Genomic DNA, 24821 nt, shown 5'->3' on the forward strand with positions numbered 1-24821 from the left:
ACAGTAAACTTACTGCAATTCGAAGGAGAGCAGGCTAAAGGCTTCATACAACCCATTGTCAGGACAGGCCATCCCAATGAAAAATAAACAAATTCAGTAGCACTTTACAATCTCGCAAAATTTTTCGTACCTTTCCCGGAACACATACAGCACAGCCTAACAGTGTCAGCCCAAGTACAGTGATGAATTTTACATAAAACTTTAAGAGGCACAAACCAGCGACGACGAAGAAACTTGATGAAGTCAGGAAGAATTTATACTCTATGATTTACAGAAATATTTCCGGAGAGGTTCCATTAATGCCAGTTTCCATGAATCAAAAGATAGACAAATCCAGTCAACTCGACAAACGACAAATCTGTTGGGTGCTATAGACGTACTCGGTCATTTAATGTTCCCTATGCCTAACAGTTCGATCCTCTCACATGCTTCAAGTGTCCCCTCGCAGAACAATGCAGGCGGCAACGGCGAATGGAAGGTGGCCATTTTAATTATGTGTCCTGTTTTACTTCATATTAAAACATTTAGAACAAACCACTAAGAATATAACCTGCGACTCCTAAATAGATATGCTGGAGCATCAGCCAGTGGCACGCGGACGGGGGATAAAATTCCGGGAAAACTTAAGCTCCGCCTTGTAGGTAAAGCGGCCTGGGGTACTTTTTGCTTATCAATTCGCTGACAGAGACACAGAGTTTGCTCACTATCCGGCGGGCAGGTTGTAAAGAGGCGGCAAGGTCACGTGACTTAAGTAGCCCACGTGCCTCGCAGGTTGCTCTCGGGGGACCACCTGCCAGAGCCATGCCCGTCATTCTTCGCTCAGAACGCAGACACCGGGTTTTCTGGAGAACGAGGCCTTGAAAGTTGTCACGTTAGTAAAGGTCCCGCAGAAGATTTTATCTCTAAAGACCATCATACTATACAGACGTAATGAGTGACCCAAAATAATCGATAGGCAGACACATTTAAGTGTATTTTGCACGAAGTGCCCTCATTAACAGTGTGATAATCGAGGAATTTTGTGGAATTTTACCAGGCAGGCAAAAAGGTTGTTCAAGCTGGCAGAACACGCATGTACCACCCCATACTCCAGTAAACACAAGAAGTGCAAGCTGTCGCTTGCGTACATCTCTATCATGCCTTCTCTGATCCCTGTTTTGACACTAGAGTCTGCAAAACAATAGCAACGTCACGCCAAGATTTCATTTTTTTTTTACTTTTAAATTCCCGTGTCTGGCGCCCTGTTATAGACTGAAATCGCTACTGGCAATCTGTTTTTATGCTCCACAGTTAGTCCCAAGACAGCTTGAGCAGAGCTCAAACAGCAGCGGTCGTTGTTTTATTCCAGGCGGGCTCCCAACGTCGACACACAGCTTGTCACATCAACCGGGCCGCGTTCCATACAGGAACAAGAGAAAGAGCCCTGTTTCCGCTCCGGCAGTGTGATCCGATTCCCAGCTGCGGCGGCCCAGCGCGTGCGTTCTGTGTGCGTACCTGTATCGCCGCATCTGCAAAGCGAACGCGAAAAGCTCCCTCTCCAGCGAACACCTACAAATTGTGAGCATTCCATTTCTTCAAACTCTGCCATTATTCATCCCCGCGAAAAGCACCGAGGCATCAATGGCATACGCCCGTCCAGGTCTCCATTAAATCGACGGAGATATAGGAGCCATAGCATAGCTGGGCGTTTCTGTCTGGCTCGACGGGAATGCCGGAGGCCCAGGGTTTTAGCTGCGGGCAACGCGTGTCATATGCACCGATTGTGCTTCGACCAGAAGGTGTGGAACTCACGGACGTCGGCAAAGATGAGGCAGCGGAAACGGCAAGACTTTCGGGAAGCTTCGAAGAAGTGCTACTCAGTGATCTCCGCTCGCCGGCCGACAAGGACAGGAGTTTCCTCAGTGCGTGCAGAAGGAAAGTGCCGCTACTGCCCATCATCCACACACAGTTCTGGGTGGCTGCGGCATACGCGCTTCTGGCCCCGCTCTTTCCAGCCCTTGTAAGTTTGGACGCACTGTGACATGTGCTCGTGCTTTCATACTATCTAAGGGTAACCCACTAATGCGCGAAAAACATAAGCTATAAATTATGGAAAAGCGCATTTTTTCCAACGGGAAGCTGTTTCTGAACACGATTCTTTCGCAGGCCAGGAGATTGCGTCATTAAAAATCAACAAATCCTTTGATCCGTCCTCGCGATGTTTGTAGTTTTCGGCTATTTCTTTTCTAAAACGCACGCCATTGCTTTCTTACACGTGTCTAATAAATCGGTCGAAGCGCACTACAAACATTGCAAGCAAAATTTCTCTACGCATCGGAAGCTAGTCTATCAGTATGTTCATAGCAGTGTCTTTTAATGTTCAGCAGTTGCTTCAAAATTAAAAATTACCTCTAAGAAAGCAGGTCATGAAAATCACGAGTTGGCTTTTGTGTGTACTTGCGTGTCTCGGGCCGTAAATAAATGTGGTGTGTTTGTTCTCGAACCTACATGTGCACTAGGTAGCATCTGCTCATCTGTATGTGGCATGATAGTGAGTTTTGTGGGGATATGTGTTATGTACAGTCTTTGATAAAAGTAACCAGGCAGCAGATAGCGCTTCTGATGCCAGGAGACTTATAATTATCCAGTGGAGGACAGCGATGGCACAGGTTCGTGTCACGATGGTTCTCCTCACACTCTACTAGGCCTGATGGCAACAGCACCACCGGTCCGCATTTTCTGCGGTCACTGCAGACCAGTCACGGTTGCTTTTTGCAAAAAAGATACATTGTGTGCACAGACATCTCAGCGGAATAAATGGATTGGGCCCGCATTGTTAGTTCCGGTGTTGTGATCTTACCTTCTCGTATTTGATTGTTGCGAAGCATTCATTACTTAATGAGAGAAAAAGTAGCCGACTCCGGAAAACAATTGCAACATATCTTAAGGTAACCTATTAGAAACAGGAACCAAGTGCACATCGCCTAACGCCATGTTATATGCAGAAAGATAGGAATCAGAAAAAAAGCAGAGAAATTTGCCTGAACACCACTCTGAAAAAGCTGGTGGAAATGCAGTATGAATGCATTTTGTCGCTTAAGGGCGTGAGGAGAGTTTTCTGTGCCTTGCGCTACTGACATCGTATATACTTGCAAGCGGGCTAAAAGCTCTCTTTTTTTCACCAGATGTGGTAGGAGTTGCTCCCGTCAATGTTAGGCTTTAATTTCCACTAAGCTGCTCCAGTTTTCAGCACACTTCCTAAAACTCTGCCAGCACAGTAGAGGGGAAAAAAAGATAAATACTCTAAGGCTTGTTTTGCAGGCATATCAGAATTAAAGGTTCGAAACAGCGCTATCACTGCTTATTGTTTCCTCCCGCACATTTTTTTTTTTACAGATCGTACTTGCAGGAAGCAGGTGCTACCTTATTGAAACTGGTAGTCTGGTTTTGTTTGTTTGTTTTTATCGCCCATGAGCTATTCCGGTGAACTAAGCAGAATGAGTAATTGGCACAGTATGCCATGCAACTAAGCTCCTGGTAACGTTCCACGGAAGGCGGCAGCATCTTGCACAGTCCAGTTTCTTCATTCTCCTGATTGTCACGGGGAGCGCCATCTTGATATATTCCTATAAGGGCTTGCATCGCACTGAATAGTGCACTGTAACGAACTGCAACAGAATTAAAATCCAGAACCCTGGCTGTCGCATTGCGAACAGAGGAAAGAAAAAATCTTGCTTTAAAGCTTTATTTTGTGAGCTTCCAAATATGCACGAAATTCAGTTAACTTTTGCCGCCCCCCACAACTCGCGCCTCCAGACAAAAAAAAATAATGTTCGGATGTGAAACCTACGATTTATTTTGTTTTTTGTGCTCTGTGCGCTGCAGCTTCTTCGCGTAATGGACTCATTGCGCTTTTTGTTGGAATCAATGGGATTGAAGGATGGTTTTGTCAGATATGATAAATTAAACAGCAAATAACAAAGGTGGGAACCTCTCAATATACATTCTTCTATCTTTCTAGGCTGTGTCTAGAGGTCTTGAGGCCTGGGAATATGGATTTGTGTTTTCCCTGGGAAAGATAACCACAATAATAGGATCAGCATGGGCGAAAAAACTGGTAAGTTGAAATATATATCGCGAATAAATTTTCACGAGCACATCAACAAAAGCTTGGCCAAAACTGCCTTCCTTGTGTTTTCGCTCTTTCATAATATTTACACTCGAAGAAAACAAAGCGTTTCTGATCGGTACCTTAAAATGCAGCACGCCAAATAAATGTGTTCAAAATGTCTTGGTTCCTGCATTCTATAAACATGCCATACCACTGAAATATAAGGCATTATTCGTGGGTTTCTCATCTTGTTTTTAGATTCAGCAGACATCACCAAAAACGGTATTTCTAATAGGCCAGGTGGGATACTTTCTGGGGAATGCCTTGTACGGGTAAGTTTCCATTTGAATAAAGTTCCTGAGCCCTTTTGAATGCAATGTGAAATTTACCCGCGCTTTTTTTTTCGCGTTGAAAATCCTAGCTCAGGATTTTCACGTATTTCCTCTGTGTTTGTAAGCTTCATTATAGAATTTCGAAGCTTTTGAGTAGGTAATGTTACCCGTGACGTAAAGTGACAAAACATACATTGGTTACCCATCAAAAATAAAAGAAAAGGCTTGCATAGATGGAGATAAACTTCCGAGGCTGATAAGTGCAGAAGTGCATGATAAGTGCATTCTTGTTGTAAGTTAATAGAACACATAGTCTCTGGGTACCTTAATTCGTTTCTAGCTGAAAATAACATTTTATCCCCTTTGCAACACGGCTTTAGAAATGGTATGTCCACCGTGACGCAGTTGGTTTCAACAGTTAATGAATTCCAAGTTGTTCTTGATAAATCCGGGCAGGTTGATGTTCTTTTTTTAGACTTCCGCAAAGCTTTTGACACTGTTTCTCATGGCAAACTCATTTCTAAATTAGATGGTATTGGCGTCCCTACTTATCTTGTCAACTGGATTCATGCTTATCTTAAACATTGGGAACAATACGTAGACGTTAGTGGCTGCAGATCTAACGATCTTCCAATTACTTCAGGTGTACCTCAAGGCAGCGTCTTAGGGCCACTGCTTTTCCTAATCTATATAAACGATCTGTCTGCTTCCATCCCCGGAAATGTCTCTTTAAAGCTTTTTGCAGATGATTGCATACTTTTTAAGACCATAAATAACCAGAACGATCACTACATCTTGCAAAATGCGCTTCTAGCTGTTCATCAGTGGTGCGTAAAATGGGATATGCAACTAAACCTTGATAAAACTGTTCTCTTACGCATTTCGCGCAAAAAATCATTTTAGTTCTTTCTCTTACACCCTGCAAAATCATGTAATCCACGAGGTTACACAATATAAATATTTAGGGGTAACGTTAACTCATGACTTAACATGGACTTCACACATTGCAGACATTTGCAACTCGTCTTTTTCTAAGCTTTGCTACTTAAGGCGGAAGCTTAAAGATGCCCCAAGTAAAGTTAAACTCCTTGCATACTCAACATTCATTAGGTCCAAATTAGAGTGCGCTTCGGTATTATGGGATCCATTCATAAAGAAAGACATATACAAGATAGAGATGGTGCAAAGGAAAGCGGTTAGGTTTATTCATAACAAATACAGGAGGTTAGACTCACCTACAACACTAATGAAAACCAACCATATTCCATTACTTGAAGTACGCAGAAAAATTTCCCGTCTGTTGTTTATGCATAACCTTTTAACACATAAACTAAACATACCCCGCCCTGTAATTCTCAAACAATTGTCGCGCCGAATACACCATTCAAGAATTCATTTGCTGGAACCCATTTTTTCAAAGACTGACTCATTCAAGCACAGTTTTTTTCCACAGACTGTTTCCGACTGGAACTCTCTTCCCGAGGCTATTTTCCAGTCCTCAAATTTTAGTAAAGCTCTTGAGAAGCATTTTCTCGAGTGAATGAGCGTTGTATTTTGTTATTCTGCTTATTGTTTGTAAGCCCATGTATTTTCTTAGTATTTGTCATTTTCAATGCCTTGTATAGCCCCTCCTGCATGGGCCAATCTATTGGCCTGCAGTATTTTGAAATAAATAAATAAATAAACTTCAGCACTTGTGGTGTCTAGAACACACTGTTATTCGATCTTCGCCTTCGTGCAATGTGCACGCAATGCTTTTCGCGCAATTCTGCAGCCAATTCCATGCCCACGACTTCTGGACGTCCATCGAGAAATCGAGAAGGCGCTGACTTTACAATTCAGCAATTAAAATCATTAAGTAAACATATTGTCATGGTTTACAGAACGCTGTGACTGAATCAGTGTTAGCACATACCTAGAATCGGGATGCTCTTTGCGACTTGCGACGACTTTAGCGGTAAAAACGTTTCCATTATAGAAAGCACCACTCTCAAGCACAAAGTTGGTCTGTATAGCTGAGATCTTGCAGGTAAGAACAAGGTTTAGGAGGCAGTGTTTATAACCGAGAAGGAGGTTCAGTGTCAACAATCGCTTTCTCGACAAGGTTTCACTTCAATATTGCCTGCAACTGGTGCTGCGTAAAATATTCCACTGAGACATTTAACTACAAATGAAACCTGAAATTATGTCGTCGCATTCGAATCTTATTTCAAAGGTTTTTATAGCTGTGAAGACTTTGAAGCTTAACGTTTCTGTACTGTGATTTGTTTTGTTTTGTTTTTTTGCCTTTGGTAGCGCTCTTTACTGGATTCCAGGCGATTATTTGGTGCTAGGAGTGGCATTGTTTGGAGGCGCACTCGGAGGACTGAGCGAGTCGCTCTACTGTGTCGCAAGTTACTCGACAGCCGCTGTTGTTTTCGCGGATAACTTGGGCTTCGCTGTGGTGAGTCGACGCCTTATCAGCTGTGCCTGGCTTTCTTGACAGCGCGCATCATTTGACACGCATTCTTCTATTCCGACATTTTAGGCTGGGATGCAGTTTCTTTGGGGAGCAGGAGGATCTACGGGCGCCATCATTGGCGGTGCAATTGCGGACGTGAGTTACTGTGTATTGTTGACACTGGCACATTTGAAGAGTTCTCGTCGTGCACAGCTGAGCATTCAAATTCAGTTGATGATGATTTTTATGCTACCTCATTTGAATGCTACAGATTAGAATTTTAATGCTACCGCCTTAAAATCCTCACCGGGAAAAAGATCTGTCGTCGGTCATAAAACCTGCTTATTGGCTGAAAGGAAGTGACGTCACCAGACCGAATAATTCCCATTGGCTGGGAAGGAGTGACGTCACCAGAGCGGACAATTCCCATTGGCTGTAGCTGGACGGAAATCACATCATCAGATCGGAAGTGACGTTACTTCCCGCAACGGCATCACCAGCTTCCATTGCTATCGTATTGCAACCTATAAGGTAATTAAGCGTCCCTGTGAATTTTTTTCAACTTGGCATTCCGATTAGAGGCGGAAATATATGAGCAACTGTTGGGAGAAAGCTGTTAGGGAGGCGCAGTAGGTTTTGGAGTTTCGAAAAAAGGAGCCAGGAATTAAAATTTCCACCTGCGAGGATATCTGAACCCCTCCCAAACAAGTTAGCGCCCCATCCTGACTCCTACGTAAGAAATTTATGCCTGAGTGAACTCCTCTGGATATTTCGCAAAATCCTGCCGGCACCGTAGATGAGCATCACATTTGGTGCGTTCCTTTCTTCCGTTTATTTCTCTGTTAACTATCGGTTTCATGCCAGTTGACACAAGGTGTAATCCAAAGGAGAGGGGGAAAACTCTGCACTTTTTATTCTTGCACTTTCTGAGAGAATAAAGTGACACTGCTAGTTCAAACATACGTTTTTCTTCTTTGTCCTTTTACAGCTGTGGGGATATGCTGCGGCATTTTTCGTGGTCTCTTCGTTGTTCCTCCTTTCCTTCCCTTTTATCGCTACCTCCAGGATTTTTCGGAGAAGTCGAAAGCGTAAGGAAAAAAATGTATTCATTTGTTAGCAAGGATCCTGATCGTTGATAACGAGGAATAAAAAGTACAGAAAGCGCACATATTTCTGAACGCACCTCTTATGGAGTAGCACATTTTCGACTCATTTAAACATAAGCACCCGTATTATAATAGTTCAGGTTACTGTTTTCTTCTTACGTTGCACTAATCGTTAGCAAACAATGACTAAAGCCCTTTTACTATTGAGCAAATAGCATAAGATTGTCAACGGCGCCGGTGACAAACGCTGGTCAGTGTATTACATATCCTTGAACGTCATTGCTGAACTACGGAGCCACCACGAATTCTCAACAATGCAGTATTCTTAGATGCTAATTTTTTTCCTTGCCTTTGTTTTTTCAGCCGCAAGCACCAGTTCACCCGCTGTTCGTGAGAGCTTTGGAACGGAAAACAACATAAGGCACATATGGCTGCTTCGCGACCTTAGGTTCCTCGCATTTTTGTTTGACTTATTCCTCGATGGTTTAATATTCGGTTTCCTCGAACCAACATTAGAGCCCTACCTAGATCAGGTGCGTAGAGTATGTGTTAAGTTGGGGTTTTTGCTTGCCAACACTTATTTTCAGATTTTAAATCTCCCATTTTGCTCGCAGTTCCACCAGAGCAACTCTGGCGCTGGCTCTGTCTTCAGCGTGTACTCACTCGCGTTCTGCATAGCATCGCTCATGTGCGGTATAATCAGCCACTATAAGGTAAGGAAGTCAAGAAAATGCGTGTTGTTAATTGTTGCGCTTAAAAAGTCGGCATTTCCGCAAGGATTACACAGTGTCAGTTTCCTGTTCTCTCGTGTCCAGCATTAAGACTCAGCTCCCAGACAAGTGCTGTAATAAAAAATTCACAGTCATCCTTCGTGCCCCTGGTGCATGTGCTTATAATTTTTCTGCACTGCATATGCATTTGTACGCTTCCTTCCTTCCTTCCTTCCTTCCTTCCTTCCTTCCTTCCTTCCTTCCTTCCTTCCATTCTTCTTTGTTTGTTTCTTTCTTTCTGTATATCCCTTCAGTTGGTTCTGCTTTTATCTTTTTCTGTATATATTACCATGTGTACATACCTGCTTGTATGCTTGTGCGTGTTTTGCATTCCTGCTGCTGCCGCCTTGTAGAGAGAGCTGTGGGCCTTTGTCAAGCTGCTGTTTCTGCAGCGGCTTTTACCCACAGCATCCTCCATCGTTCTGATTTAAATTAAATGTTATTACTATTATTATTATTATTATTATTATTATTATCATTATTATTATTATTATTATTATTATTATTATTATTATTATTATTATTATTATTATTATTATTATTAATCGTTTGAGGGCACCATTCAGATATACTTCGTAACAATCCTTACACGAATAAAAAGAGAGGAAGGAATTGTCTATTATTTTCGCAAGGGAAAGAGTTTTAATGCTCGGTATTCGCTCATTCGCATCGGGCGTTTATATAGTTTCCGTGCTCAATAGTAGGCTCGTGCTTGTTTTTTCTCACATTGTTTAGGCCGAGATCCGTTTTCTTCCACTGGCACATCTACTCAACGTTGCGGGCTACCTCATCATGGGACCTGCGCCATTTTTGCCGTTCCAACCGTAAGTAGCCTGATTCGTAATCTAAGATCGAAATGGGCACTTTATATACATGCGTCGCAGTCTTACCAAAGATCAACCACACTTTTAAATTAACGAAGTTTCATTTTCTGCCAACAAAACGAAAATTAAACAAACAGATTTAACTTCGCACGGCTTCGAGAAGAAGGCCAAATAGCCCAGCCACCTGAGATCCAGTTTCACTGAGAACTTATTTAGTTGTCAGCTTTGTCTAGTATATTCTTTTCGATTGTGATAACCAGTGCAGTGAGTAACCTTTTGTCATGCAATTCATTCGTTTGCCTTACAGAAGCATGGGCCTTATTTATGCCTCCCAAGTCCTTCTTGGTGCAGGAGTTGCTGCCATGCATGTGCTCTCGTACTCAAGTGCAATCAAGCGAGCGATGTAAGTGGACACTACTGCGGCACTTCAGTACCCTTGCTGCAAACAACGTCAATGGCGCAACCCATGTTAGACCTTATAAGCAAGCGTCAATTTCTTATGCCTTAAACGAAAATATTGTTACCTGGCGGCTAGCCAGTGGCCCGCGAAGCTTCCAGGTCCCAGGTCAACAGGAGCCGACGGTCGAGGCCCTTGGACGCACTGAATGGCAAGGGCAGGGGGCTGTGTCCTTACATGTAGGCAGCGTCTCGGGTCGGTCAGTCATAGGTTCTGGTCGCGGCAGCGTTGTCATTTCGTCAGGTCTTCTGGCCGAGGCGGGGGACGGGTCTGGGGTGAGTGGCGAGGTCAGTTCTGGCTTGGCGGGCTCCGGCACAGCCGGGCGCTGCGGACCAGATACACACGGCCGATGACCACGGTAGGCGCAGGACGCCGACGATCCGGGAACAGGTTTGCGATTATACCCCAGCACCTCACACCAAATGTTACGTGGCGGCCAGCCGAAGAATGAGACGAGATGACTGACGGCAAAACGATGATTTAATGGCCGCTGGCCTAGCGCTACCGCTCCGTACCGCGCCACTGCCAACGTCGTCATTGACGACTGCAGTCCTGAGAACCGGAAGAGAGCGAAAAAAGCTTCTGAACAAAACTTTTTACTTGGGCTGACTTGCGGCCGCAAAGAACTGAATGAGTCGGCTGCGGCGTAGCAACAAGCGTGCTCGGCGGTCGTCGAACCGAATAACCGCCGCTGTCGGCAGTGCTCAATTTAAACCTGATAGCGAACGTTCGAGATAAAGCGTGCAAAGTTACTAGAACGTCCTGGAACAACGTAGACTCGGCTCCGCCTGGATGTGATCAATCGAGATAGAACTGGTCGCGTCTTGCATCACAAACAAAGCGATAAAGAGGGAAGCCGGCATCTTTGAAGAATGAACAAACCAACACTACAAAGATTCGCGGCAATATGCGTCGACGCAAGCTGTCCATTGAGTTGTATGCAAATGCATACAACTCAACAATCACACTCCTCATCACGATGTTGCCCAAAATTATCTCATTAGTACGGAGTGTGAGAGACCACTTTCGGCACGTTGTGCTAGTGCTTCCCGTCAACAATTCCTCTTAAATCACGAAATTATTTGCATGCAGTTTTCAAGCTCATAAACAGCTACATTGCCAGGTATTGATGTTGCAGATACGACTGTTTCTAGTTGGAGAATTCGTAATGTAAAAGTCGTAATGAAGGAAAAACTGAACGAGCAAGATGTGTTATACCTTGTTTCTTCTTGCCTGTCAAATATATGTGTCGCATTCTACTGCACCCTTCAAAAATCCCAGTTGGGAGTGAAGTATTCTAAAATAAGTAAGTAAATTAATAAATAATTGTTGCATGATTGTTGCTTCTTCCAGTGCGAAAGGTTACCCAGAAGACATGGACACCAGCAGTTTTGTCTCTGGAGCAATATTTTCATCATTCGTTCTCGGGTAAGCTGACCTTGTTAGGCAAAAGTAGATTATACATCACCTCGCTCTTCTCACATTACTCTTTCTGAAACTGGTGGCTCCTGCAAAATTAGCTTAGCACAATTTCAACACTTTGAAATACACACAAAAAAAAATTATCCTTCCTCCAAGCTTTATTTTTTTTTTTTTTCTTTGAGAGCACGATTATTTTTCTCCCCTCGCGCCCTGTCGCCGGTCATCCTTTGCAAGTGAATTGAAAACAACCTGCATGAAAAGTTTGGTTCGAACAGAAATTTAACATAGTGCGGCGGTGTCAGCCTTACGCGAGGCCCAAACGGCGCATACTAAAGAGCTCTCAAGTCCTTAAGTAATCAAACTGGCACGGCTGCAAAACCCCTTTTGGAAAAAGAAGATAACCTATTGTCTTTTAAAGAGTCAGTAAGAACATACTGATGTTGGCCTATATCTTTAGAATACCGCACTCTACTGATAAAGACGCTGCTTTAGAATTAAAAACGGTGCTTTAATGAGAAAGAAGAGGCCGAAAAATAAATACAGGTGTCGCCATCATCGGCCGATTTCGCAACTAACCTAAGGCGTGTGGACACAGTTTTCAGCTTACAGATCCTGGAGGCCACACCGGCATTCAATTCAAAACATTTTTATTTTTCAATTTTTTAGCGTAGACGTTACGTGTTTAGATCCAGTGGGGGGAAAATTTTTCAATGGAAATTGTATTCAGAAATGGAAAACGTTTACCCTCCACTAGACTTAAACTCGCAATGTCATTAACGTGAAAGACTCCGTGATCCGTGAAAACCATTTGAATGTTAATGCCGTAGTTGTCCAGTCTTATAGATCCGCAGCCAAAACAAAAGGATATCAATGTCTCACCAGTGTGTTTGAGGAAAAGTCCACTGGCGAAGAACCGCGGCTTTTATTCTTTTTACCTTTTTACAGCTTATAAAAGGCCTGTTCTAAGTTAAAATAGTCTTTGTATAAATAGAACGCGGCAATCCATGAAAGACGACCAACTTAATTTGTTTTAAATGCCTCTTTAATACACTTCAGAGAGAACTCTGTGGTAGGTGTGGTGGTTGCGCTAAAGACTTCATAAAAAATGTCGCTTTATGAGCAATGTGTGGATCCGAGTGATCGAAAAGAATACAACTTGGCACAAAATACTACTAGTACTCTGACATAAAGAAACTGCCTTTGTATTTTCACCAGGGCAACCGTAAGTCCGCCTGTCAGCGGCTATTTGGTTGAAATACTGGGATTCAGGAACGGGTCTATGATACTGCTTGGAGTTCTGGTTGTTTGGGTAAGTGAAAGTTGAAAACATTTCGACCAAGAAATATTGTTAATCAGTACGACAATTTCGAACTTATTATTCATGCACACCTGTCAAGTGTTTTCGTTTTGTGATCTCTAGCTTATCTTGATATTAAAACTTTTGTGAACTGCCACCCTCCGAAATATCACTGTCAAAAATTTAAATAGCGAATACGATGTTCTTCCCAATGAAGGTTTTATACACTTTGTAGAAAACATACCCTACTCGTGAATTCTTTCGATTGAAAGCAGAATTTTCTGCTAAGATAAAATAGAAACTTAAAGACAGCTTGTACCGTGCCACTGCTTGAAAGGTTCCTTCGTACTGACCTCTTTCATTTCTTGTCGCTATTAGAAATAGCCAGAATATTGTCATTATTACTTTGAAGTACCTTACACACAAACCCATAAGAGTACAGATTAACGTACAGCGTCATCGCTACAGTCAACCATAACATTTATGTCAAGACACAAAGTAAAATGTTTCTTCAGCGTCGACAGGACGCATGACTTTCAAGAATCCGTGTCAGTAAACCAAAGGGAAAAAGCCTTCATCCATTTCAGCCATTGCTGTTTCATTTTAGAGAGGCCGGCGACTGACAGTCACCGCTAATATAGTGCCATATGATAACCAGTGCCGCATGATAAAAGGATATTCGATAAATAAGCAAGGGAACAGGAATGACGCCGCTGTAGTGACTCAGTTGCTACGTTGCTCAGCTCCCGACCCTAAGGACAAGGGTTCGATCCCGGCCGCGGCCGTCGCGTTTCGATGGAGGCGAAATGCTAGAGGCCCGTGTTCTGTGCGATGTCAGTGCACGCTAAAGACCTCCAGGTGGTCGAAATTATCCGAAGCCCTCCACTACGGTGTCCCTCATAGCATGAGTCGCTTTGGGCTGTTAAACACCATGAAGCATGAACCAACAAGCACGAAGTAACGCCTAAAACATACTATGACTGATCTTTCCAGGCCGGCTACACAACTCAGGGGCGCCCAGGAAATTTAGCTCCAGCGAAAGTTTCTCAGACACGGTGTAACTTTGTTTTAGGTTTGGTTTTGTTTACGGTGGTTTAACGTCCCAAAGCGACTCATTCTATGAGGGACGCCGTAGTGAAGGGCTCCGGAAATTTCGACCACCTGGGGTTCTTTAACGTGCATTGACATCGCACAGTACACGGGCCTCTAGAATTTCGCTTCCATCGAAATTCAACCGCCGCGGCCGGAATCGAACCCGCGTCTTTTGGGTCAGCAGCTGAGCGCCATAACCACTGAGCCACCGGAACGGCTGTTACTTGGTCTTAGATTGAACTGAATAGCGTATTGGTGCTTTAATTGTTAATTACAATATTCGCCTGCGTCGAATGACTGTGTGTATTTATGACGCCCAACCATAAATTAATTCATGAATCATCTAATATTTCCTCGCATTCATTCATTTCAGATTCCAGCTCTGTTACTCCTTCAGAAGAAGTGAAATGTACTCTCGACAAGCAGGGGCGCACTCCTGTTTGTTGTAAAGCATGGACACATGAAATTAAACTGCTTCAATTGCGATTTCACCGATTTTATCATGCACAGACGGTCAGCTAACTACATCTGTGGCTTTCGGAAAAAAACAGGAGGCAGTTGCCCTGTTCTTCCCCCCAATTTCATTGTTGCTATTCTTTCCCTGGCCTAGAAATATGAACCAAGACGGAGAGCACATGTAGACTAAAAAAGTAAAAAAAAAAAGAGCGGCATTTCTTTAGCATAACCTTCAGCATAACCTCTAGCACAACCTTACCCCTTGGCTCAAGCAACCTGAGGTTTTCCCCTCCCTTGTTCATTTTGTGATCGCCAAGGACCATCTACCACACCCTCTCTCTACCATGGACTTCAGCATGTGTTGTCACTTTACTTAGGTTCGGCCAGGCATTTTTAGCTGAGTGCTTGTGTGCGCTGGTCGCATCGTTTTCCCGTCGAATAGCATTTTTATGAAATAAATAGAATGACAAAATCACACCTGTTATTATGTATCCTGTGGTGCACACATCAAAACAGTCAAGCCTACTGCTCTGCTAAAGGCACAACTGCCACGGATCTCATCAGGCGCACGAAACGATGACATCAAACTATGTGTTTTTTTGTGAAATGCAGATTCCCTAACGCTCGGTACCAGTGCAGAGGCCACATTGCCTAAAGCAGTTTTCTATCAACTTGTTTAGTGGTTGTATGTTTCTGTTCCGATAGATAAATGAACAGAAAGAAAATTTCAGCGTGCACAAAAAATAAAGGTAGCATAGATGCTGTTTACAACCCGAGCCTGCGCGCTCTGTTGCTTAGAAACGGGCTTTTTTGCGTCGGTGCACAACCCACGCGTTTCCGCGAATGAGGCCAGTGTTGACAACGAACCTACTAGCGCTCATATGTGGGCGCGGACTAGACCAGTTGGCGTATTCCCATTGCGCTCGAAGCCTGACAGCAGAGCGCTATAACGGGCGCTTCACATGAGAGGTTGCACAGTTTTAAAAAATATGCTTTTTGATTCAGAAGGGTGTCTTTTTAATAATAAGACTGCCAGTGGCGTAGCGAATCAGAATACAGCTAAGACATGCTAACTTGTAGGCAGGTTAACTAATACTGAATAGTTTTTTAACTGTTACTGTTAGTCTCCTTATTTATTGAGAGGCGTGTAGCCCACCATAAGTAATATCCATCTCAGTTCTTAGAATTTCGAAAATATAGTTACCTTCAGCGCTGTGGTCCAGCAAATTTTGCTTAACACCGAGCCAAAATAGATGCGCTTTCGAAAAACTTGCAAGCGAAGCAACCACTCAACTGCACGCAACTCGTCGAAACAGCCAAAATTTATTGGGCCACTGTGCCGAGGGCAACCATGGTTTCGAAGTTCTAGGAACTGATACAGCGCAGCCCACGGTAAGGAGGGCTGCGCTCCTTCCAAACAATAGAGACTAACAGGAGTAGTTAGAAAGTTACCTATTCAATATTAAACCTACTAGTTCGCACATCTTAGCTGCATTCGGATGCAACCACAGCTGACAACGCTATGTCGAAAAAAGCGCTCTTAGAATTCAAAAAGCCTACTTTTGCAAATTGGAGAACACCTTAGGTCAAAACCCGCTGTAAGCCATAGATGGGACGACAGCAATTCGGACGCTTGAAAGGACAGCGAAGATAACTGCATCAAATTTTAGTTCTGGCAAAAGTCGATTCTACGTCTCTTTCTGGCAACGCATATAGTATATAGTAGCATGTATACTATAGCAGGAAATATGGGACGCATTTACAGCTGATAAAATTAGATTCGGAAAACAAACACTTTTTTTTTCCCCCGGACATTGGACTCAAACTTCCGTTGTCAAAACCAAAAGGATCCCGTTATGCCCGTTTGGAAGTGACTGGCAGTGCAAGTCTAGCCTCAGGGAGCCACGCACAAAACTGTCTTGACGTGGTTCGCAAACCGCTGTGTGGTTTGTAAAGCGATCGGTGGCGGTGAAGCCTGTGTTTAGTTTATTGACCTGCTGCAGGTTATAAAAGCTCCATTTTCAGTCAAAGTAACGTCTCTGACATTAAACGCGGTAATTTGTCGATACAGGTCTACTTCACTTTGTCCTCAAATTCCTTTGAAACTTACCTGTAGAGCACAAATCCGTGCCTTATATGCGGACCCTTTTGTGTTCGGTGTCCAAAGAGATAGAATAAACTTTATTATACAGTGAAATGCGACAGCCGCAGCCGCGCATGCAATCAATCAATCAATTGATCAATTAGTAAAGATAATTAATAGTGACTACCATTTAATTGTTTAATTTCACGGGTAAACACGATTGATTGATTGATTGATTGATTGATTGATTGATTGATTGATTGATTGATTGATTGATTGATTGATTGATTGATTGATTGATTGATTGATTGATTGATTGATTTGGAGGTCAAGAGTCGAACTCTGGAGGCAATGTGTTGAGCACCACTACGCGGCCAATTGCTGAGCAGGACCAGGGCGCAGCTTTCTGTGACAATTACTTCCTTTCCTCTCCTGCGGCCGTGATTGATGCGACTCCATGCCGTCTTTATCACTCGAATTGGCTAGACGCCGCGGTGGTGGATAATGAGTTGAACAGAATGAAATGAAATCGTTTTAGTCCCAGCTCAGAACGAGCTAATACGGGTCTATCAAGCACTCATTGCAGCGAAATGCGGCGGGAGCACGTAATATTCTATCGTCGTGGTGGAAAGAAATAAAGTAAGGGCTGTTCTTTACCCCCGTTTTCTTCTCACTCGTCAACATTTGCGTTGCAACATTTTTAGTGACAGTACCGATACGCAACCACACAGTACACAGAGCGCACACAACCCTGGCCTGCACAGAGCGGCGCATGTTCTCACGCACGCAGACAGCGTTTCAAGTTGCGTATACAAGCACGCCCCCCAAGACGGTCCGTGTCCCCTCCACCTTGTATCCAGTTTCTTGCAACCGTCACGCAACACGATGACTGCGCGAACTTGTTTCTGATGGCGTTACCCGCCGATGGACTTTGACAAGCGGGATCCGCGCCGGGTATCCGGCGCTTTACGGGCCACGCAGCAGCGGACGGCTTTCCTGCAGCTTCATGTTTCTTTTATGAATTCTTTTCGCGCACATGTTTGTGTCGTCATTGGAGCATACGCTCGGCGTTTTGATGTTGGAAGCGCGCCCGTCGCGCCGAGCTCGGACGGCGCCGCCGATGTTCGTATAGTTACGGTGCGCCATTCGCACGCCGCACTGTTTTCCACGCGTCTGCCGGAAGCATGGAAGGCAAGTACACAATTCGTAGAGTTTCTATTAACAGGGTCTTCTCTGTTGCTACGCTAACGAAATGTGCGAGGACGCATAAGTGACATACGCAGATTCGTCTAGACTCTCGAGATAAAAGCACGCGGGGTAGGAAGCCATGGTATCCTCAATAGATAGCATCCTCCCCCAATGCAAGCTGCGTTGAGCGTCACTGTGACAATAACAAGAACGTCAGAGTTCTTAAATCTGAATTTCAGTTAGGCGCACATTAAAGCGTCGTCCAGTAACTCGCAACGTTGGGGGGGGGGGGGGGGGGGGGTGAAAGCAGGGAACGGTGCATGTATTGCAAAGGTAGCGTAAGCGGCAAGTAAGTTGGCCTCGGATTATTGTAGTAGTAAAAGAAAACCGAAACATGGCCATTGAACTTGGTCACTGAGCGGGCTGACTAACAAGTCGGGGCAGGCAAATTGCGAAACTCCAATAGAGACAGGAGAAGCAGCTGCTAACGATCGAGCTCCTGTGGCGAGACAATGCTGCAGGTCCCAGCACTTGTTATTTTCCGCCACACTGCTGGGTCGTATCACTCTCTTTCTGACGTAGTTGCTTCAGGCACAATGTTATGATTCACGCGGCATTAATGGGCAGCTGAAGTGTGTTTTATTATTTGACGAGCTTAAAAAACTATCAGGTAAAGCATGCTAAGTCTTTCTGCCTTAGCGTTTGTAATGGTGCCGGAATCTTCGAATAAAGCCGCAGTGTTGTGCAGGTTTCTTCTCAAAGCGTTCGAGGGGGGGGGGGGGGGGGTATGATGACGTCATCTACGAAAGCGGTACATTTTCAATGTAGGAACGCTCTCGCTAAGAGTGAAACCAATGCAACCAAAGGTAGAGCCCGCGGAGCGTTGTTTAGCGTCATCCAACGGCGCACGGCAGGGCGTGGGCGATGGCAGCAGTAATCTGAAATCTCACCACCTCTGGCATGATTATCTAGTTTCGCCGCATTTCTACATAACAGTTTTGCAGCCAATAACTTTACATTTCTGTACAAAATAAGTAAGCAAAAGCACTTGAAGCAGTGTTAGCTCCTACTGCTTGTATTGAAAAATTAGTTTTCCAGCTAGGTTCTCTTTTACACGAACAAAAGTTCGAAAACCTTTTACTGCATCTGACGGATGAGATTTATAGTTCCCATAGTTCTTAACAGTAACAAGCTCCTAGCTTACATAATTTTACCAAGTCGCTAAATGCTGCGAACTGGACTAACACCGACACGTACGTCCAGGCTACATTCATACCTGTGAAGGACGGTTGCGTCGCCTCCAGCAGCTAACTCCCGGTTAGCTCTGTTTGCTTATAGTCGCATTATAATCCGCCTTTTTTGCAAGGCCACTTCGCGCATGCGGGCCTCTTTCCCTCCAGTTCCATTGGTTGAAAATGAAAACCGCCAGCTCCTACTGCGCATGCGCAGTTCATGCTAGTGACGGGCGCATGCGACAGATGGCGGTAGCTATCAAGCACACACACGTAACCAGCGCAGCTGGCTGCTCGTGGAACCCGACCGCGCCTGCGTCTCCCACGAGCACTTCTTTTCAACCAGCAGCAGACGAAATTTGACCACTCCCCAGAGGGCGCCACATCTTATGATAAAGACGTATTGTTATCGCTCAGAAGACTATCCTCGTTTCTTTTTCTCCGACAATAAATATGTGAGGGGAGAACTTTCTTAGGGGGGAAACGACCTCGCCATCTCCATTGTAATCATAACCTACAGCTTTGGGAATTTCCCATCAGTGAAGATTGCTTTGCTGGAACTGTTACGAATGTTGAGCCGTATCTTGCAATGATTCTTACTAGGGTTCAATCGTTTGCTTCCTTCTCGTTAGTCAGGCCTGCCTTCGAAATTTCAACTGGCGAATAGAATTGTTTGTTTAGCTGTAAGCTATTGCATCACGACTCGCAGCTACCAATGATTAGAAGGTGAAAGACTAAACGAGCAAAAGTCTCCACAAAATGCGGCCCCACGAAGGCCTCGGTTATGAGGGCTACACAGGCCAGTGGGAAAGCGCCCCCTAGAATCTAACGCTGCCTGTGTGCCTGCGCCTTATGTCTTGGGGGCTTCGGGATTTGGGAGAGAAGGAATGGAAAAGAGAGATGGGGGAGAGCGATGCAGCTATCACTGACACATCCTCGACGCGGGGAATGGCCAGAAGCCTTGCAGTCATTGGTACCCTTTCCTGCTTCGCTTGGGCGCTCACTGATCTTAATTTAGGCCGCATTTCGATTGTACTGCGCGATGCCAAAGAAATTAAAAATTTTCATTTGGGCGAAGTTAATCAAGAATGCTCCTAAGGCGCCCCTCGTAGCGAACATGCATTATTAGGACTTTATCCGCCTCACATACTATATTAGTTTTGCTCACTGATCTAGATTTACAAAGATACTAGATCACTAGACTTACAATGATACGCTCAGAAAACTGCAAAATGTTTTCTGCTGTATGCAGAAGAGGCGAACAGTTCTTAATTCATTGAAAGGATCAGGAAATCTTTATTTCCAAAATTACAAATGCACGCAATTGAAAACTACTCGCTTTGAATTACTTTAATTTCCATGTAATTAAAATGTTTCCTTGTGGATTTTATGGTTTCTGGCATGGTTCGGTTCTTTCGTATTTACACCAACGAGCCCTCATTTTCCTTATCCCCGTCGTTTGTTTCCGTTTCTTTCGAGACAAATTAAAATCACGGGCTATCACGAAACCAACCCATTACGAAGCAGACGGCGTCACAAGTCGCTATGCACCCCATACACTGTCCGCAACTTTTATAATTACGTCGGCTCTTTTGACACGGAAAAAGAAAAAAAAAGGCAATCTACTTGCATACTTTCGAAGAGATAACGGAACTGAAGCTCGCTAATTGCATACACACCACTCTTATGCTATGTTGTCGTTTCATCTGCCCAGCTAAGAGAAGACGATGATTTTATGGCCGGACGCCGAGGAAAAGATAAAGGAGAGTTGTAAAAGATCCGAAGCGCGATGTCTATCAGCAAACCAATGCCAGGGAAAGAGGCCTTAGGCGGTTCCGGCGCCTTTAAGCAGCGCAGCGCTTCGAAGTGCCTCGAACCAAGAGTGAAAATATGTTGTGCGAGAAGGCGGGATGACGTTCTCACTTCCAAGGAGTCTCCCCAGGATCATAGCGCGTGTGAGTTGTAGTGAAAGCTTCTGTGACCGTCGGAAGAGAAATTAATCTGCCATCGTTACGACTGCTACAAATCTTGTGCGATTGAAAGGACTCCTTCCCGAACTTGCATATACGGAAACGAGCAAGCATTCAGGTTAATAGTGTTGTAGCCACAACGCCTTCCGTGGACTGCATGGTTACAGCACAACGGTACCTAGCTTTACGGAAACGAGATCTTCATTCTGCAATCCCCACTGCAGAGGTAAATTATGAAACCGGACGTTGATGGTGCCACCAAGACAGGTGAGAGGCGATCTTTTTCTCATGCTATGCTCTTGGAGACATCGATGTCATTCACACGGTGAGCTTTCACTGATGGCCAGAAAGACTTATTTCCGGTTCGCCGGATTAACACCCTTACTGGCAACGGCCAGAGGGACCATTATAAACTCTGAATTCCTATTCATTTTCTTAATTCATAAGTTGTGATTAGAATTTTGATTAGGGCTCTTCGATCACGGTTGCGGAAACACACGAAAACCGCCTGGCAGCGTTCCATGACTTTCCAAAGAATGCTCCAACCTCCGTGTCGAGAGGTTTACGATGTATTCTGCAAATAGCACACATGATGAAACCTCGGGTATTTTTCTCGTCATCATCAGCTTAACTGCGTCCACTGCAGGATAAATGGCGGTTCCATTTCACTTCAAATAATAACCCTAGATCCCGCGCCAGCTGCGGCCGCCTTATCCTCACAAACTACCTAATCTCATCCGCCCGCCTGATTCTCAGCCGCTAACCGCTACGCTTACCTTTTGGGATCCGTTCCGCTGCCCTAACGAACCTTTAGACAGTAACATATTCGACTTAGAGTTGTGATTTTGTTCTACGCAGTTTGCTAAAACTGCCTCGTGGGAGAATTGTCGTGCTTAGCTCTGAAACTTGTTTTGCTTCTCGTGTAATTTTGTAAAGGCGGGCAAAGAAAAAAAAAGAAAAAATCTTTCCGATCCTGCAGTCTTGGGTCGTATTTTCTCGCGTAATGAATGCGCTCGCATAATAAACGCGCCCCCTAGTTTGGCTGTCAGAAAGAGCAGTTCTTTTTTTTTTCTTGCGCGATTAACTCACCCCACTCATTTGGCGCCCGGTCTGCTCTTGATGGCAGTGAACGCTAGCAAGAGCACTTTCTTGAACGCTGATAGAGCCGCGCAGAATTATAGCGAGCCGTTTATCGGGTGTCAAGGTTAGTATAACACTTCACGGGATGAACAACCAATAAGAATATCTCGCGAGGAATCCGAGAATCAGTAGAAACCACGCCTGGTCAGAAAGGGTTTTTTCTATTTGAAGTGCCATATTGAAGACTATAGTATTTGTGATTGAGCTTCCCTCTGAGCGCAGTTAGTTGTGCTCCACCCAGCTCTGGTTGAGTTCTATTTAGACAGCATTATGAGCCGCTAGGTGAATTATACTTTCGGATTAAGATAAATATTGGAAACATTGAAACCATGCTCAAAAGTGAGTTTTATTTTATTTCGAAAGCGATTTGTAGCGGATCAAGTATTCGCTCTACCAGCCTACTGTTAACCTGTTTTGAATGAATAAACGCCCCACCCAAATTTTCAGCGATTGTTGTTTTAGGGAAAAACGTGCCTTCACTATTGCGAGCGACCAAGGTTTACCATTTTTACTCTGTAATTACGAATACAGTAGCACAACGTCCCATTAAACATTATAACAGCCTTTTACTTTAAAACCGCTGCGCCATAAATCTGTCAGCGATGATAACAATGCATTCAGTGGTTCTCGTTGATATCTGAAGTGCGTCTTTGTCACTGGCGGCTATAACCACTTTTTTTCAGGTGACAACGAAAAAGCGCCGCTCCTGCACCAGTCTCCACGCTTAAGCCAAGCCACCTACGGCTCGGAAGGTGCCCGACAGCAAAGCAATGGCGCTATTGGCGGCGTTTCACTCGACGTTGTCAGGCACAGAGGAAGCTGGTTACAACGTTGCTTGCTTTCGACAATTTTTCACCTCAAGAAGTCCTCGTGGAGTATACCCTACCTCATAGGCATGTTCTGGTTCTCTGCGCTCTTCTCGGTGCCCATCACATTCTTCCCGGCAGTGGTGAGTGCTATAATTTTTGTTACCTCAATGACAACACTGTCGCTACACATTCTTAAAAGTGTACTTCCATATGACTCTGCCGCAGCGCTCATGCAAGGACAAATCTTGTGCGCTTTTTTTTTCATCACAAAAGGTTCTTGAGCCCGGAAGTAATCGTAAATTCAAGAAGAAAGCTACATGATGTCAAAGATCTAAACTTGCCCTTATCGCCTCGTACAATTAGCCGCAAAAGCAATATTCAACCAAATGTGTTCTGTAAGCTGATATGACACCTTATTGTCTGAAAAAATGCTCAGAAGAGAAAAGGAACCGACAAAAATTTCTTCTGAGGTGGTCTCAAAAGACACTTTCGCCGCCAATTTTGAATTTGCGTAGTGTGAGCAGAATAATAAGTTGTTTGAAATGTATTAGCGGACGTGAATGTTTAGTGAGGCAGCAGGTGAGACTAGATCTAATAGGATGTCGGTGTGTCACGTACACATTGTTTCTTACCTATGGTGATAAGGAGGACAGAAGCTGCCACTCAGATGTCACTCATAAGTGACAGCTGACGCGAGGCCTGAAACCAAGCAATGATACGTTCACTTTACTACTGCTAAACGGTTTACTGCTCTTCTGCTGTAAAACGTCGCTGTTTAGTGTGCTTACTAGCTTTCTTGTTTTGATAGAAACGTAGTCCTTGCTTCAAAGTTTCACCTTGTGACATTTTCTCGTATTTTCATTCCTTTCCCCTCTGCACTTCTTAACTCTTATTTAGCAGTAGGTGGCTTTCGTCAGGCTTTCCTGGCTAATGGCAGTCAAGGCTCATTCAGTGATTTTCCGAGCAGTGATCTGGCTTCAAGGAACGCGCACATGTTAAATTAAAACTTTTAATGCATGATATTTAGCCCAACGCTATATCGTGAGTTTGGACGCGTATAGTTTGGTGTTTACACACGCAACGCAGAAGTTCTTAAGCTTCTATTTTTTTAATGTGTGCTGTGGGTGCCGCTTAACTATGTAAAGCGGTTACGGATGGAAAAGAGTATTCTAGTGTAGAAACGAACACAGTCCTGTGTGGTAAAAACATAAGTAATGTTCCTATTAATTAAAGGAGCCTCAGAAGGTGCCTGAGTAGAAGGAACAAGATTAAAGAATTAGGGGTTGTCACTGCCGAAACAACTTTTTCAAGTACTCATTTTCCCCGACACATTTAATGACTGGAATATGCTGCCTAATGAAGTAAAGCGCACTTTCATGCTGCTATAGAAAATGCTGCTTTAAATTGTGATATGCACTGTTATCAAAGTTGGTTGCTGCATGTCGATTGTATTTGCTTCAAGTACTATTGACAGTAACGCATCCTCGCAGTGTTTTGTGTGTTCAATTGATTATTTTTCTCTATTCGTGTAAATGACATTCATACAATGCTGCCTTTTCAAGCGTGTAGGTACCGTAAAATAAAAACATTGATAAATTATTACCAAATAAAGACAACTTGGCAATCATTCTGCGGTGTTCCACGACATCCTGCAGTATTCTGGCATAACGTAAAACGTATCCGGAGTGCCCATGGCTTTTATCCAGACCCATCGACGACGACCGACCACGATTGGTCTTTACTGATGCAGCCAAATATAATCGAAAGAATGTCATATAAACCGACTCCGCTTGCACGCAGCAAAGGAAACATTGTTATCCGTGGCGCCTGTTACGTTTCGCCTTCGTCGTGAGGGAAAATCGACGCGATTGCAGCGGAATGCCGACGAGTCGCTCAAGGCACGCGGGGTCAACTCCCGGATTGGGCACGGAAGCGGCGACGATAATCCACCCCGAAACTAGCCAGCGCAGCTCTGCAGTGCACCCTTTTCCACAGAACGAAGTTAGCTGCCAAGGCCAGCAGTACTAGACGTTTCCGAGGGACCATGGGGTCAGCTGGGTCGAGTCATCGAGTTTGACCGCAGCACCCGTCTTCCAGGAAGAAGGTTCAACAG

The 24821-nt window shown here is 44.3% G+C and overlaps 2 protein-coding genes across 7 annotated transcripts in view; both read left to right on the forward strand.

The window, feature by feature from the left end:
- The first annotated feature begins 623 nt into the window (after positions 1–623).
- LOC149358993 (MFS-type transporter SLC18B1-like) lies at positions 624–14722 on the forward strand. 2 transcript variants are annotated; one of them, XM_089568958.1, is made up of 13 exons: positions 624–1999; positions 4001–4096; positions 4349–4422; positions 6718–6865; positions 6950–7018; positions 7851–7950; positions 8332–8501; positions 8583–8681; positions 9474–9562; positions 9870–9965; positions 11373–11447; positions 12657–12750; positions 14204–14722. In XM_089568958.1, the coding sequence occupies exons 1-13, from the start codon at positions 1709–1711 to the stop codon at positions 14234–14236; spliced, it is 1434 nt and encodes a 477-aa protein (XP_089425084.1). In that variant the 5' UTR covers positions 624–1708; the 3' UTR covers positions 14237–14722. The 2 variants fall into 2 exon arrangements, with proteins under 2 accessions (XP_089425084.1, XP_089425085.1); XM_089568959.1 differs by lacking the exon at positions 9870–9965.
- A 2620-nt stretch (positions 14723–17342) lies between these two features.
- LOC149358994 (MFS-type transporter SLC18B1-like) overlaps positions 17343–24821 on the forward strand; it is a 32286-nt gene continuing 24807 nt past the window's right edge. The window contains exons 1-2 of one of the 5 annotated variants that reach the window (XM_089571177.1): positions 17343–17560; positions 22583–22848. In XM_089571177.1, the coding sequence (XP_089427303.1) occupies positions 17554–17560; positions 22583–22848 (273 nt within the window). In that variant the 5' untranslated portion in view covers positions 17343–17553. Of the gene's footprint in view, positions 17561–20095; positions 21085–22582; positions 22849–24821 lie in introns of those variants that run through there. The other 4 variants (XM_089571173.1, XM_089571172.1, XM_089571174.1 and 1 more) reach the window with 4 other exon arrangements.

This window comes from Amblyomma mixtum, chromosome 2 (genome assembly GCF_055824585.1).
Source record: "Amblyomma mixtum isolate Tamu chromosome 2, ASM5582458v1, whole genome shotgun sequence".
Classification (NCBI taxonomy): Eukaryota; Metazoa; Arthropoda; class Arachnida; order Ixodida; family Ixodidae; genus Amblyomma; species Amblyomma mixtum.